At 43.7% G+C, this 16,120-nt stretch overlaps 2 protein-coding genes and 1 long non-coding RNA gene across 3 annotated transcripts in view; 2 read left to right on the top strand and 1 right to left on the bottom strand.

Annotated features, from left to right (window-relative positions):
• The window catches only part of LOC142988140 (armadillo repeat-containing protein 1-like), a 70,947-nt gene that overhangs the window by 52,684 nt on the left and 2,143 nt on the right, over positions 1-16,120 (bottom strand). The gene's annotated exons all lie outside the window — the stretch shown is intronic.
• LOC142988135 (uncharacterized) lies at positions 8,774-11,680 on the top strand. The gene is made up of 5 exons (XM_076137175.1): positions 8,774-8,947; positions 9,043-9,755; positions 9,880-10,142; positions 10,441-10,453; positions 10,613-11,680. Exons 2-5 carry the CDS (start codon positions 9,713-9,715, stop codon positions 10,963-10,965), a joined length of 672 nt encoding a protein of 223 aa, XP_075993290.1. The 5' UTR covers positions 8,774-8,947; positions 9,043-9,712; the 3' UTR covers positions 10,966-11,680.
• LOC142988141 (uncharacterized) lies at positions 12,050-12,621 on the top strand. Its single transcript, XR_012960566.1, has 2 exons — positions 12,050-12,250; positions 12,439-12,621. It is a non-coding gene; the product is annotated as an uncharacterized LOC142988141 (long non-coding RNA).

Raw genomic sequence — 16,120 nt, 5'->3', positions numbered from 1 at the left:
TCCTCTCACTGCTGCTGGCTGCTGTTTGCCTTGGTGTGACTCTGATCTGTTTCTGTTCCATTTATCCAACATTGACTCCATGCTTTGAAACACGGCTGACATGTTTTGTTGCTGTGTTACAGAGAGCAGAGCTCAAAAAGACAACGTGCTGCAACCAGAAGGAGAAGTGACTGCTGCTGAGGGAGAGACAGAGACACTGAGCTGTCTATACAACAGCACACAAGCTAACGTAAATATTTACTGGTACAAACAAGATGGAACCAACAGGCCCAACTTCATTCTGAGCACCTTTACGTTTGGCTCTGGAAAAACAGAGGAAGAGTTCAAGGAGAGATTTACATCCAGGCTGGATTCCACCTTAAGATCAGTTCCTCTGAAGATCCAGAAGCTGCAGCTGTCTGACTCTGCTGTGTACTACTGTGCTCTGCAGCCCACAGTGACAGGAAACAACACAACTCTGTACTAAAACCTCTGAACCATTCAGTATATCAGGAGGAGGAAGACAACACAACACTCCTCTGTGTCCACTAGAGGGAGTCTAACAGTGAATCATCAGAGCTACCAGCTGAGAGGCATCACTAAGGGTGTCCTTCCTCAGGAGAGGGAGAGATTCAGGGAGGAGCTGAGCTGTTACTGAACTCTAGAAGAGAGACAAACTTCCATCTTCAGCTGTGTTCAATACACAAAGCAGAAGCATCACCTTTCTTCAACATGCTGTCAGTGCACTGCTGTGTGTTTCCTCTACTGTGTCTCCACATTCTAACAGGTATGTTAGATTCTGCAGGAAGAAACCTTTTCTGAATCTCATTCATTTATTGATGCATCAGCAACATGGAATAACTAAGTGATCTCTTTCTTTAGGTGTCAGCTGTGAAGAACTCACTGCAGTCAGAGAAGGGAAGGAAGAGTTCAGTTTAGAAGGCAGCACTGTGACTCTGTCCTATAATTACTCCAGAGCTGCAACTGGTAGTGATCTATTTTACTGGTATCGACAAAATCCAGGAAAACCACCACAGTTCCTCATCTCCCATTCGGGATCAGGATCAATATTGACCAGAGCAGATCCAGACTCTGGATTGTCTGTAGAAATGTCTAAGGATCAAAAACAAATCAGCATGAAGATTCCTTCCAGTGCAGTGACAGACTCTGCTGTGTACTACTGTGCTGTGAAGCCCACAGTGACAGGAAACCCACAGGCTCTGTACTAAAACCTCTGGAACCTAAATACAATACTAACACTGTCCACTAGAGGGAGTGACAGCTCCTCTCTTCACATCCTCATTTTACTCAACTTCACCATCAAGGGGACTTTGAGAATAAGAAGCCCCCTAACAAGTGTGTGACATCGTTTCTGTGGTTCAGTTCTTGTAACACATCTGTAAAAACTCATCTAATCATCTTCATGGACCGATTGATCAAATGTTTCTTCACATTGGAGCACAAAGTCATTTCCTTATGTTCCACTTTGTCTTCATGTTGTAGGGGCAAATACCAGTTCTAAGACTTGAAAATGTTCGGCTTAAATACAGTTTAAAAGCCTGCTGCCACATGGTCAAACATGCAGCCTTTTGTCCGTAAAACAAGGAGACAACCTAGTGTTGTAGTTGATCAACCCCCTTTACACACCTTGATGTAAAGATGCCAGAGAATCAGCTACCACGACATTGGCCAGAATGCAAACTCTTGCCTGTGAGGTAATTTGCAGTATAAAAGCCAAGCAGGCCCACAAAACAATCCTTCTCCCTTCGCCCCTTCGCCCTTCGCCTCTTCCACACAAACCTTCTACAGAAACGGCTCCTCTCCAGGAAGGCTCCCTTTACCAACTCAAGGGAGGAAGGAGACCCTAACAACTTGCCCTGGATGCTCCAATCCAGTGAACCCCGAACCCTCTTTAGCCCAACCAAGCAACAAGGAAGAGAAAGAAACTTAAGAATCTGCCCCTGAATTATCCAATTCAGAAGACACAAGCTCAAAGGCCTGCACCTCCGTTTGCTTTCAAAAGTGTCTGGCCGTGACTCAACTGGACCAAGCAGCGATTCACTTCGCCCCTTTTCCTCCTACAACACGAAGACAACTTTCCACCTTCTTCAAGCCCAAGACTCAAGACTTGGAGCAAAGCTCACCAAAACGGACAAACCATCGACTCAGTGGACCCTCACCGCAGCTGTCCAATCGATGCTCTACAGCAGGCCTATTCAATTACTTTTTCTTCTGAGCCAGATTTGAAAATTTTGAGATGCCACTGGGCCGAAGACCCCTACTTATATTACTTCTCGAGACTTAACTCTAAATATGCCACCAGCTGAACTAAATCATAAAAATAAATAAAGGAATTCACAATTAAGGCTTAATACTGCATCATTTATTGATGAGCGAAATAATTCAAGTGCAAATTTTAACATTTGGTCAAAACCTTGACCAGAATATTTTTAACAAGGTCCTTAATGTAAATTGAATACATTTTTGTTTTTTTTGGAACAACTTTGTGCAACAGTAAAGTCTTCTATAACATTTTAGATGTATTTGCAAAAGTGCATTTGTTGAACTAAAGGCCAACTGGTTTTCTCTCTGCCCTGTAGTCCGAGGTTTAACTCATTATGCGGTTTAGTTGCGCCTCTGCTTTTTTTTGCTTGCTGTCATGAAGGAAAAGTTTAATCTCCTCCTTGAGCGCACAGAAGCGCTCCAGCGAATTCCCTTTGGATAGCCATCTAATGTCGTTGTGGAGAAGTAAGTCGTCATGTTCTGCGGACATGTCAGACAGCAGCTGGCGAAACAAGCGATGGAGGCTTGAGGTTGCGCGTATGAAGTTTACAGTCGCCATAACATTGTCCATTACACTTTTGAAGTGTCCGTTTAGTTTGGCACACAGCACGGTCTGGTGCACAATACAGTGCAATGCTGTCATCCTCGGAGCAACAGCTGTCCACCGCGCTTTCAGTCCACTCCCTCTGCCAGTCATAGATGGAGCACCATCAGTCACAAGCATACAGACCCAAGTCATATCTAACCCGTCGTCTTGAAAGAAAGCTGAGATTTTATCAAAGAACACCTGGCCTGTAGTGTGACCTTTGAGGGGCAGAAGGCAGAGCAGCTCCTCGCCAAAACACCGGTGTCCCGCATCATAGAAGCGCACAAACACACACAACTGTGCCGTGTCACACATCAATTTTACGTTTCTGACCTGTCAGTGACATCGTTTCGCAGTTATCGTACTTGGAGAGAGTATTCTGGGCTGGCGTTGCTATGATACCGGGAGTGGTGCGTTCAAGTACAAGAGGAAGGGTGGGAATTTTAAAAACTCTCAAAGCAAATATGATTTAAATGCGTTTTTGCGGCTTACGTTGGGTCAGTGGGGGGTGGGCCAGTCAAAGGGGGTCTGCGGGCCGGATGTGGCCCCCGGGCCGCTAATTGAATAGCCCCGCTCTACAGAGAATCACAAAACGGACGTGATTCTGTTAAAGTAAGGCTTTGATGTTTGGGCAGATTAGATTTAGTCAGATTTAGATCTAAGTAGATAAATACACTGTATGCAATACTGTATTTTCTATGTTGAATATTTCTGCTATTGTGTTCTTTAAGCTTTCTAACCGTGCTTCTGAGCACTGATTCCTGCATGCTGCATGATTTCTCTCTCTCTCTCTCTCTCTCTGCAACTCCTGGGTGACAAACCCCCTGTGGTGATAAGACACACACACACGTTACCTTGCAGGCTAAGCTAGAAGTGAAGCCGCCATCTTAGTTTGACCCAAGTCCTACTAGTGGGCGTGTTACAACTCTGTCACTTCCTGTGCATCATTCCCTCTCACACGCGCACTGGCACACACACACTGGCACACACACACTGGCACACACACACACACACACACACACACACACACACACACACACACACACACACACACACACACACACACACACACACACACACACACACACACTCCAGTTTTGTCTTCCTTGTATTCAAATCTGTTGTTGCCTGAACTTCTTGACATTGTTTATGTTTTCCGGTTTATTATATTGATGGTAATGACCTTAGTTATTATTGTGAGTAAATACATCTTTTCATATTTTACCAAGAAGTGTCTGAAATTGTTTGCTCTGAATGTCTGTATGATTATCAGCCTCTACGCGCCTCAAGTGTCATCCTTCTAGACTGATTCTGAGCGCAAAACTAATCTTTAAATTATTCCCGTTTTATTAATTTATTAATTCATTTGATAATTTTAATTGATAATTAAGACTTATGGTGAATCTTTAAGGTTTAGGTCAATTATCTGCTATCTTGGTTCCCTGTGCCAACCAACAGGGTGAAGCCCCGAGGACTTTAATTTATTAAAGTTATTAATTATTTATTTTATTTTTATTTTATTTCCATTTTTGATAGCAATCTTTGATAAAGTAATATCACCAACAATGTCATTGTTGAGATGTGGTGGCAGAGCTCATGTCATCTCCACCAGACGGGACAGGAGACAAACTCAATCACTGGACCTCAGTGAGTGTCTGCTGCTTTGGGACGACTCAGTCAATCTCCTGATGATCACAGGTTCTTCAAGCTCAGGAAGCATTTAGAGGCACAGCTGTGTAGCAGAGAGACGGCTGAAGTTGTCAGCAGGAGGAAGAAGACAGCTGTGCGGCCTGTCACTGTGACCAGACTCCTCCTTCAAATCTACCAACTTAGAGTTGATGAAGACAGAGCTGCAGAGTCTTCCTCACATCAGCTGGAGCTCACACTTACTGAACAGAGCACACATGGAGTCTCTGCTCCTCTCACTGCTGCTGGCTGCTGTTTGCCTTGGTGTGACTCTGATCTGTTTCTGTTCCATTTATCCAACATTGACTCCATGCTTTGAAACATGACTGACATGTTTTGTTGCTGTGTTACAGAGAGCAGAGCTCAAAAAGACAACGTGCTGCAACCAGAAGGAGAAGTGACTGCTGCTGAGGGAGAGACAGAGACACTGAGCTGTCTATACAACAGCACACAAACAGACGTATATATTTACTGGTACAAACAAGATGGAACCAACAGGCCCAACTTCATTCTGAGCACCTTTACGTTTGGCTCTGGAAAAACAGAGGAAGAGTTCAAGGAGAGATTTACATCCAGGCTGGATTCCACCTTAAGATCAGTTCCTCTGAAGATCCAGAAGCTGCAGCTGTCTGACTCTGCTGTGTACTACTGTGCTCTGCAGCCCACAGTGACAGGAAACAACACAACTCTGTACTAAAACCTCTGAACCATTCAGTATATCAGGAGGAGGAAGACAACACAACACTCCTCTGTGTCCACTAGAGGGAGTCTCTCTCTAGTAAACCTTTATAGCATGTAGATCTGTTCCCTCTCCTGAAGGTCTCATCAGTAAACCTCCATCCTCTCCAGAGACATGCTGCTGTACCTCTTTGTGCTCTGGGCTCAGTTTAGAGGTGAGTTCTATCAGACAGATCAATGTCTCATGAGAGCTGCTGGGTTCATCACATCATGGGGCTTCACATTCATGTTTGTGATCAGTTAGTGTGTATTGATTATTGACAGAATAGATCTGATCTCAGCTGTAGCTGCTCATAGAGTTACACTGTACTCTTGATATGTTCCACTCTTCTTCTCCTCTCAGTCTCATCAACAATGTTAGTCTGATGGATTCATTGTCTGGACTTTTTCCAGGCCTGATGGCTGCAGACAGCATCTCTCCAGTGGAAGCTGAAGTCAGTGGAACAGAGGGACAGTCTGTCACACTCAGCTGCTCCTATCAGACAGATCAGGGAAGTGTTTACCTTTACTGGTACAGACATCATCCTAACCAGGCTCCTCAGTTCATACTGTGGAAAGAAGCAAGAGGAGATACCACTGAACATATTCCTGATGAACGATATCAATCCAGGACCTCCGGGAATTCAACTGATCTGATTTTACCAGAGGTCACCCTGGCAGACACAGCTCACTACTACTGTGCTCTGAGACACAGTGATAGAAAGTATAGAAGAGGCTGTACAAAAACCTGAACACAGAGATCTGAGGACTCTACAAAGAGGAGGGAAGTGGGGTCCAGACCACAGCTTCATATCAGATGGATTCTGCTCCTTCCTCTTTTATCAGAGTCTCTGTGCTTACAGCTGCTCATCAAACACTGGAGGAGCTTTCACCAGAGCACAGAACTCAACAAGAACAACAACACACACCTTTGATACAGGACTTTGATAGAATCAAGACTTAGTTGGCTTGTCAGTGTGTTTGGTGTGATTTATACTGTTGGAATATAACAAATAATGTCAAACATACAGTGGGATGCGAAAGTTTGGGCAGCCTTGTTAATTGTCATGATTTTCCTTTATAAACCATTGGTTGTTAGGATAAAAAAAATCAGTTTGATATATCATATAGGAGACAAACTCAGTGATATTTGAGAAGTGAAATGAAGTTTATAGGATTTACAGAAAGTGTGCAATAATTCTTTAAACAAAATTAGGCAGGTGCATAAATTTGGGCACCACAAAAAAAATTAACTCAATATTTAGTAGATCCTCCTTTTGCAGAAATAACAGCCTCTAAACGCTTCCTATAGCTGCTAATGAGAGTCTGGATTCTGGTTGAAGGTATTTTGGAACATTCTTCTTTACAAAACATCTCTATAGTTCATTCAGGTTTGATGGTTTCCGAGCATGGACAGCTCTCTTTAAGTCACACCACAGATTTTCAATAATGTTCAGGTCTGGGGACTGAGATGGCCATTCCAGAACGTTGTACTTGTTCCTCTGCATGAATGCCTTAGTAGATTTTGAGCAGTGTTTAGGGTCGTTCTCTTGTTGAAAGATCCAGCCCCGGCACAGCTTCAGCTTTGTCACTGATTCCTGGACTTTGGTCTCCAGGATCTGCTGATATTTAGTGGAATCCATGCGTCCCTCAACTTTAACAAGATTCCCAGTCCCTGCACTGGCCACACAGCCCCACATCATGATGGAACCACCACCAAATTTAACTGTAGGTAGCAGGTGTTTTTCTTGGAATGCTGTGTTCTTTTTCCTCCATGCATAACGCCACGGGGTTATGCCCAAATAACTCAATTTAGGTTTCATCAGTCCACAGCACCTTATTCCAAAATGAAGCTGGCTTGTCCAAATGTTCTTTAGCATAGCTCAAGCGGCTCTGTGATGTGGGCGGAGAAAAGGCTTCCTCTGCATCACTCTCGCATACAGCATCTCCTTGTGTAAAGTGCGCCGAATAGTTGAACGATGCACAATGACTCCATCTGCAGCAAGATGATGTTGTAGGTCTTTGGTGCTGGTCTGTGGGTTGACTCTGAATGTTCTCACCATTCTTCGCTTCTGTTTATCCGAGATTTTTCTTGGTCTGCCACTTCGAGCCTTAACTTGAACTGTGCCTGTGGTCTTCCATTTCCTCAATATGTTCCTAACTGTGGAAACAGACAGCTGAAATCTCTGAGACAGCTTTCTGTATCCTTCCCCTAAACCATGATGGTGAACAATCTTTGTTTTCAGGTCATTTGAGAGTTGTTTTGAGCCTCCCATGTTGCTACTCTTCAGAGAAGATTCAAAGAGGAGGGAAACTTACAATTGCCTTAAATAACCTTACACCTTAAACCTTAAATACCCTTTCTCATAATTGGATTCACCTGTGTATGGAGGTCAAGGGTCACTGAGCTTACCAAACCAATTTTGAGTTCCAATAATTAATTCTAAAGGTTTTGAAATCAATAAAATGACAACAGTGCCCAGATGTATGCACCTGCCTAATTTTGTTTAAACAATTATTGCACACTTTCTGTAAATCCTATAAACTTCATTTCACTTCTCAAATATCACTGAGTTTGTCTCCTATATGATATATTTAACTGATTTTTTTTATCCTAACAACCAATGATTTATAAAGGAAAATCATGAAAATTCACAAGGCTGCCCAAACTTTCGCATCCCACTGTATATAAGTAAATGCAGGAACTGGGATTAAAATAGTGACAGTAACCAAATTGCTGGCTCCGGCAAGTCTGGTAATGAAACAATAAAACAGAGGGATCCACAGCTTCTCACTCCAGGAGGGCTTGATAACACATATCTGTCAACAGGTGAAGAGTGCAGCTGAGGGTCACTGCATCACCTTATCTAAGCCTCAGCATTTGTGGGACAGTAGAAGGGAGGATAGAGCCTCTCAGTCTGAGGTGCCTGGATTAGATCAGTGGGGGTTAGAGAAGGGTTAATTACACTGTAGTGCTGTTCTTTAATTTACAAGCAAAGAGTATTTCACTCTCCCCCACATCCAGCTGTACATCCCTCAGATTTGAATTACAGCGCCGCCTCTGCCAAAGCTGGCTGACCAATCAACAGCGGTTAAACCACATTGTCGTCAATGAATTAGAATACTATGGGAACGCCTTTTGCTTACGGCATGAATGCAATTGTACGTGGAAACTCATGGCCTGACTCACCACAGCATGAAGGGGGCAGGACCAGCTGTTCAACGTCTCACATCTAAAGATCTCAGCTCATCTGTTCCTCATCATTCATCACCAATTCAACGAACACGAAGGAGGACCTTCAGCCCGGTCCTTTAAACAATACCCTGTACAACAACAACAACAACAATTACAACCCCACACATCAGCTTGTGATGTCCTGACACGACCACCACCAAGATGGGGGCGCTGCTGCTGCTGCTGCTGCAGGACAGGAAACACAATACTCCTCTGTGTCCACTAGAGGGAGTCTAACAGTAAATCATCAGAGCTACCAGCTGAGAGGCATCACTTAGGGTGTCCTTCCTCAGGAGAGGGAGAGATTCAGGGAGGAGCTGAGCTGTTACTGAACTCTAGAAGAGAGACAAACTTCCATCTTCAGCTGTGTTCAATACACAAAGCAGAAGCATCACCTTTCTTCAACATGCTGTCAGTGCACTGCTGTGTGTTTCCTCTACTGTGTCTCCACATTCTAACAGGTATGTTAGATTCTGCAGGAAGAAACCTTTTCTGAATCTCATTCATTTATTGATGCATCAGCAACATGGAATAACTAAGTGATCTCTTTCTTTAGGTGTCAGCTGTGAAGAACTCACTGCAGTCAGAGAGGAAGAGTTCAGTTTAGAAGGCAGCACTGTGACTCTGTCCTATAATTACTCCAAAGTTGCTACTGGTGGTGACTCTTTCTTCTGGTATCGACAAAATCCAGGAAAATCACCACAGTTCCTCATCTCCCATTCGGGATCAGGATCAATAATCAGCAGAGCAGATCCAGACTCTGGATTGTTTGTAGAAATGTCTAAGGATCAAAAACAAATCAGCATGAAGATTCCTTCCAGTGCAGTGACAGACTCTGCTGTGTACTACTGTGCTGTGAGGCCCACAGTGACAGCAAACCCACAGGCTCTGTACTAAAACCTCTGGAACCTAAATACAATACTAACACTGTCCACTAGAGGGGGACAAACACTATGAGACTTGGTCTGGACTTCATTCTCTATTGATGTAAACAATACAAATGAAAGCGATAAAGATCAATCTCATTTTCTCCATCATATCACAGTGAAACTCTAATAAGAACCAGATAGTGACTTACTAAAGTATAAGCTGCCGTCTCAGCTGCTCCGGTCCTTGTCAGCGTTGTAGCAGTGGGAGGAGCCTGACAGGCAGAACAGAGACGAGCTGCTTGTAGACTTGTTGCTTGTTGCTGTGCTACAGTAAATGTTTGGTGTCCAACATCAGCTATGCAGCTCATCCTGTCTATGATTGTCTTGGCTCTGTCTGTTGGTGAGTAGCTTCTTTAGACTGACACATTTTCATCAGGACTCATTTAAATCCATATCTTACTGTGTTTTGATTCTCCAATATTCCTTCATGTCAATCAAACCTGACTGACTTTTCATATCTGCAGGTTCCAGTTCTCATCAAACCATCCAGTCAGTCCAAGACAGAGTTCAGACTGCAGAAGGAGACACAGTAACTCTCTCCTGTAACTACACTGCAGCTGATTCATTCTTCTGGTATCAGCAGTTCTCCTCTTCATCTCCGCAGCTTCTCATCACAGAATACAGCAACAAACCTGGATTGACTTTGAAGATCGATAAAGTCAATAAAAGGATTGAGTTGTTGATCCTCTCTGCTGCAGTGACAGACTCTGCTGTGTACTACTGTGCTGTGAGGCCCACAGTGACAGGAAACAACACAACTCTGTACTAAAACCTCTGGAGCTCAGTCAGAAAACACAATGCAGTACCTCACATTGTCCTTTAGGGGGAGACAAACACAACTAGACTGAACGTGGTTCATGATACAATATGAATCCAATAGGAGTGATAAGCAAACCTCCATGATGGAGGAAACGACTTCAACAAGACTGAGACAAACACAAAGCCATGGAGGAGGGAGGAGCAACACTATCAAAGTACAAACCTGAGCCCAGCTGCCACACTAACTTCTGTTTCATCCACTGAAGGTCACCTGCTTCTGTTGCTAACATGCTGTCACTGCAACATGCTGGACTTTGGACTTTACTCATCTCTACATTTAAAGGTTTGTGACTCAATGTATCTGCACATACTTTGAATAGAAGTTGGATTGATTGAACCTTTGCTTATTGATTTGGTATTGATCCTTTGTTTCTTTAGGTGTCAGCTGTGAAGAACTCACTGCAGTCAGAGAAGGGAAGGAAGAGTTCAGTTTAGAAGGCAGCACTGTGACTCTGTCCTATAATTACTCCAAAGGTGCTGCTGGTGGTGACTCTTTCTTCTGGTATCGGCAAAATCCAGGAAATCCACCACAGTTCCTCATCCTCATCTCTGGATCAAACTTTGTTAAATATTCAGACTCTCTGAAATCAGACTCCAGGTTCTCCACTAAACTGTCTGCAGATAAACGTGGTGTGGATTTGTTGATCCCATCTGCTGCAGTGACAGACTCTGCTGTGTACTACTGTGCTGTGAAGCCCACAGTGACAGTAAACCCACAGGCTCTGTACTAAAACCTCTGGAACCTAAACACAATACTAACACTGTCCACTAGAGGGAGTGACAGCTCCTCTCTTCACATCCTCATTTTACTCAACAACATCACCATCAAGGGGACTTTGAGAACAAGAGGCCCCCTAACAAGTGTGTGACATCGTTTCTGTGGTTCAGTTCTTGTAACATATCTGTAAAAACTCATCTAATCATCTTCATGGACCGATTGAATCAAATGTTTCTTCACATTGAAGCACAAAGTCATTTCCTTATGTTCCACTTTGTCTTCATGTCATTGTTGAGATGTGGTGGCAGAGCTCATGTCATCTCCACCAGACGGGACAGGAGACAAACTCAATCACTGGACCTCAGTGAGTGTCTGCTGCTTTGGGACGACTCAGTCAATCTTCTGATGATCACAGGTTCTTCAAGCTCAGGAAGCATTTAGAGGCACAGCTGTGTAGCAGAGAGACGGCTGAAGTTGTCAGCAGGAGGAAGAAGACAGCTGTGCGGCCTGTCACTGTGACCAGACTCCTCCTTCAAATCTACCAACTTAGAGTTGATGAAGACTGAGAGCTGCAGAGTCTTCCTCACATCAGCTGGAGCTCACACTTACTGAACAGAGCACACATGGAGTCTCTGCTCCTCTCACTGCTGCTGGCTGCTGTTTGCCTTGGTGTGACTCTGATCTGTTTCTGTTCCATTTATCCAACATTGACTCCGTGCTTTGAAACACGGCTGACATGTTTTGTTGCTGTGTTACAGAGAGCAGAGCTCAAAAAGACAACGTGCTGCAACCAGAAGGAGAAGTGACTGCTGCTGAGGGAGAGACAGAGACACTGAGCTGTCTATACAACAGCACACAAGCTGACGTATATATTTACTGGTACAAACAAGATGGAACCAACAGGCCCAACTTCATTCTGAGCACCTTTACGTTTGGCTCTGGAAAAACAGAGGAAGAGTTCAAGGAGAGATTTACATCCAGGCTGGATTCCACCTTAAGATCAGTTCCTCTGAAGATCCAGAAGCTGCAGCTGTCTGACTCTGCTGTGTACTACTGTGCTCTGCAGCCCACAGTGACAGGAAACAACACAACTCTGTACTAAAACCTCTGAACCATTCAGTATATCAGGAGGAGGAAGACAACACAACACTCCTCTGTGTCCACTAGAGGGAGTCTCTCTCTAGTAAACCTTTATAGCATGTAGATCTGTTCCCTCTCCTGAAGGTCTCATCAGTAAACCTCCATCCTCTCCAGAGACATGCTGCTGTACCTCTTTGTGCTCTGGGCTCAGTTTAGAGGTGAGTTCTATCAGACAGATCAATGTCTCATGAGAGCTGCTGGGTTCATCACATCATGGGGCTTCACATTCATGTTTGTGATCAGTTAGTGTGTATTGATTATTGACAGAATAGATCTGATCTCAGCTGTAGCTGCTCATAGAGTTACACTGTACTCTTGATATGTTCCACTCTTCCTCTCCTCTCAGTCTCATCAACAATGTTAGTCTGATGGATTCATTGTCTGGACTTTTTCCAGGCCTAATGGCTGCAGACAGCATCTCTCCTGTGGAAGCTGAAGTCAGTGGAACAGAGGGACAGTCTGTCACACTCAGCTGCTCCTATCAGACAGATTGGACGGGAAGTGTTTACCTTTACTGGTACAGACATCATCCTAACCAGGCTCCTCAGTTCATACTGTGGAAAGAAGCAAGAGGAGGGACCGGTGATCTGACTCTAACAGAGGTCACCCTGGCAGACACAGCTCACTACTACTGTGCTCTGAGACACAGTGATAGAAAGTATAGAAGAGGCTGTACAAAAACCTGAACACAGAGATCTGAGGACTCTACAAAGAGGAGGGAAGTGGGGTCCAGACCACAGCTTCATATCAGATGGATTCTGCTCCTTCCTCTTTTATCAGAGTCTCTGTGCTTACAGCTGCTCATCAAACACTGGAGGAGCTTTCACCAGAGCACAGAACTCAACAAGAACAACAACACACACCTTTGATACAGGACTTTGATAGAATCAAGACTTAGTTGGCTTGTCAGTGTGTTTGGTGTGATTTATACTGTTGGAATATAACAAATAATGTCAAACATACAGTGGGATGCGAAAGTTTGGGCAGCCTTGTTAATTGTCATGATTTTCCTTTATAAACCATTGGTTGTTAGGATAAAAAAAATCAGTTTGATATATCATATAGGAGACAAACTCAGTGATATTTGAGAAGTGAAATGAAGTTTATAGGATTTACAGAAAGTGTGCAATAATTCTTTAAACAAAATTAGGCAGGTGCATAAATTTGGGCACCACAAAAAAAATGAACTCAATATTTATTAGATCCTCCTTTTGCAGAAATAACAGCCTCTCAACGCTTCCTATAGCTGCTAATGAGAGTCTGGATTCTGGTTGAAGGTATTTTGGAACATTCTTCTTTACAAAACATCTCTAGTTCATTCAGGTTTGATGGTTTCCGAGCATGGACAGCTCTCTTTAAGTCACACCACAGATTTTCAATAATGTTCAGGTCTGGGGACTGAGATGGCCATTCCAGAACGTTGTACTTGTTCCTCTGCATGAATGCCTTAGTAGATTTTGAGCAGTGTTTAGGGTCGTTCTCTTGTTGAAAGATCCAGCCCCGGCACAGCTTCAGCTTTGTCACTGATTCCTGGACTTTGGTCTCCAGGATCTGCTGATATTTAGTGGAATCCATGCGTCCCTCAACTTTAACAAGATTCCCAGTCCCTGCACTGGCCACACAGCCCCACAGCATGATGGAACCACCACCAAATTTAACTGTAGGTAGCAGGTGTTTTTCTTGGAATGCTGTGTTCTTTTTCCTCCATGCATAACGCCACGGGGTTATGCCCAAATAACTCAATTTTAGTTTCATCAGTCCACAGCACCTTATTCCAAAATGAAGCTGGCTTGTCCAAATGTTCTTTAGCATAGCTCAAGCGGCTCTGTGATGTGGGCGGAGAAAAGGCTTCCTCTGCATCACTCTCGCATACAGCATCTCCTTGTGTAAAGTGCGCCGAATAGTTGAACGATGCACAATGACTCCATCTGCAGCAAGATGATGTTGTAGGTCTTTGGTGCTGGTCTGTGGGTTGACTCTGAATGTTCTCACCATTCTTCGCTTCTGTTTATCCGAGATTTTTCTTGGTCTGCCACTTCGAGCCTTAACTTGAACTGTGCCTGTGGTCTTCCATTTCCTCAATATGTTCCTAACTGTGGAAACAGACAGCTGAAATCTCTGAGACAGCTTTCTGTATCCTTCCCCTAAACCATGATGGTGAACAATCTTTGTTTTCAGGTCATTTGAGAGTTGTTTTGAGCCTCCCATGTTGCTACTCTTCAGAGAAGATTCAAAGAGGAGGGAAACTTACAATTGCCTTAAATAACCTTACACCTTAAACCTTAAATACCCTTTCTCATAATTGGATTCACCTGTGTATGGAGGTCAAGGGTCACTGAGCTTACCAAACCAATTTTGAGTTCCAATAATTAATTCTAAAGGTTTTGAAATCAATAAAATGACAACAGTGCCCAGATGTATGCACCTGCCTAATTTTGTTTAAACAATTATTGCACACTTTCTGTAAATCCTATAAACTTCATTTCACTTCTCAAATATCACTGTGTTTGTCTCCTATATGATATATTTAACTGATTTTTTTTTATCCTAACAACCAATGATTTATAAAGGAAAATCATGAAAATTCACAAGGCTGCCCAAACTTTCGCATCCCACTGTATATAAGTAAATGCAGGAACTGGGATTAAAATAGTGACAGTAACCAAATTGCTGGCTCCGGCAAGTCTGGTAATGAAACAATAAAACAGAGGGATCCACAGCTTCTCACTCCAGGAGGGCTTGATAACACATATCTGTCAACAGGTGAAGAGTGCAGCTGAGGGTCACTGCATCACCTTATCTAAGCCTCAGCATTTGTGGGACAGTAGAAGGGAGGATAGAGCCTCTCAGTCTGAGGTGCCTGGATTAGATCAGTGGGGGTTAGAGAAGGGTTAATTACACTGTAGTGCTGTTCTTTAATTTACAAGCAAAGAGTATTTCACTCTCCCCCACATCCAGCTGTACATCCCTCAGATTTGAATTACAGCGCCGCCTCTGCCAAAGCTGGCTGACCAATCAACAACGGTTAAACCACATTGTCATCAATGAATTAGAATACTATGGGAACGCCTTTTGCTCACGGCATGAATGCAATTGTACGTGGAAACTCATGGCCTGACTCACCAAAGCATGAAGGGGGCAGGACCAGCTGTTCAACGTCTCACTTCAGTAAAATACATCTAAAGATCTCAGCTCATCTTTTCCTCATCATTCATCACCAATTCAACAAACACGAAGGAGGACCTTCAGCCCGGTCCTTTAAACAATACCCTGTACAACAACAACAACAACAATTACAACCCCAGACATCAGCTTGTGATGTCCTGAAACGACCACCACCAAGATGGGGGCGCTGCTGCTGCTGCTGCTGCTGCTGCTGCTGCTGCTGCTGCTGCTGCTGCTGCTGCTGCAGGACAGGAAACACCTTACTCCTCTGTGTCCACTAGAGGGAGTCTAACAGTGAATCATCAGAGCTACCATCTGAGAGGCATCACTAAGGGTGTCCTTCCTCAGGAGAGGGAGAGATTCAGGGAGGAGCTGAGCTGTTACTGAACTCTAGAAGAGAGACAAACTTCCATCTTCAGCTGTGTTCAATACACAAAGCAGAAGCATCACCTTTCTTCAACATGCTGTCAGTGCACTGCTGTGTGTTTCCTCTACTGTGTCTCCACATTCTAACAGGTATGTTAGATTCTGCAGGAAGAAACCTTTTCTGAATCTCATTCATTTATTGATGCATCAGCAACATGGAATAACTAAGTGATCTCTTTCTTTAGGTGTCAGCTGTGAAGAACTCACTGCAGTCAGAGAAGGGAAGGAAGAGTTCAGTTTAGAAGGCAGCACTGTGACTCTGTCCTATAATTACTCCATAGCTGCAACTTTGTCTGATTATTTCTTCTGGTATCGACAAAATCCAGGAAATCCACCACAGTTCCTCCTCTACCATTCGGGATCAGGATCAATATTGACCAGAGCAGATCCAGACTCTCGATTGTCTGCAGAAATGTCTAAGGATCAAAAACAAATCA

This window comes from Genypterus blacodes, unplaced genomic scaffold (genome assembly GCF_046128005.1).
Source record: "Genypterus blacodes isolate CSIRO-AG114 ecotype Tasmania unplaced genomic scaffold, CSIRO-AGI_Gbla_v1 ptg000298l_1, whole genome shotgun sequence".
In the NCBI taxonomy this organism is placed as follows: domain Eukaryota; kingdom Metazoa; phylum Chordata; class Actinopteri; order Ophidiiformes; family Ophidiidae; genus Genypterus; species Genypterus blacodes.
Note: the sequence above shows the minus strand (reverse complement) of the source record. Positions and strands in the feature narration are given on the sequence as shown.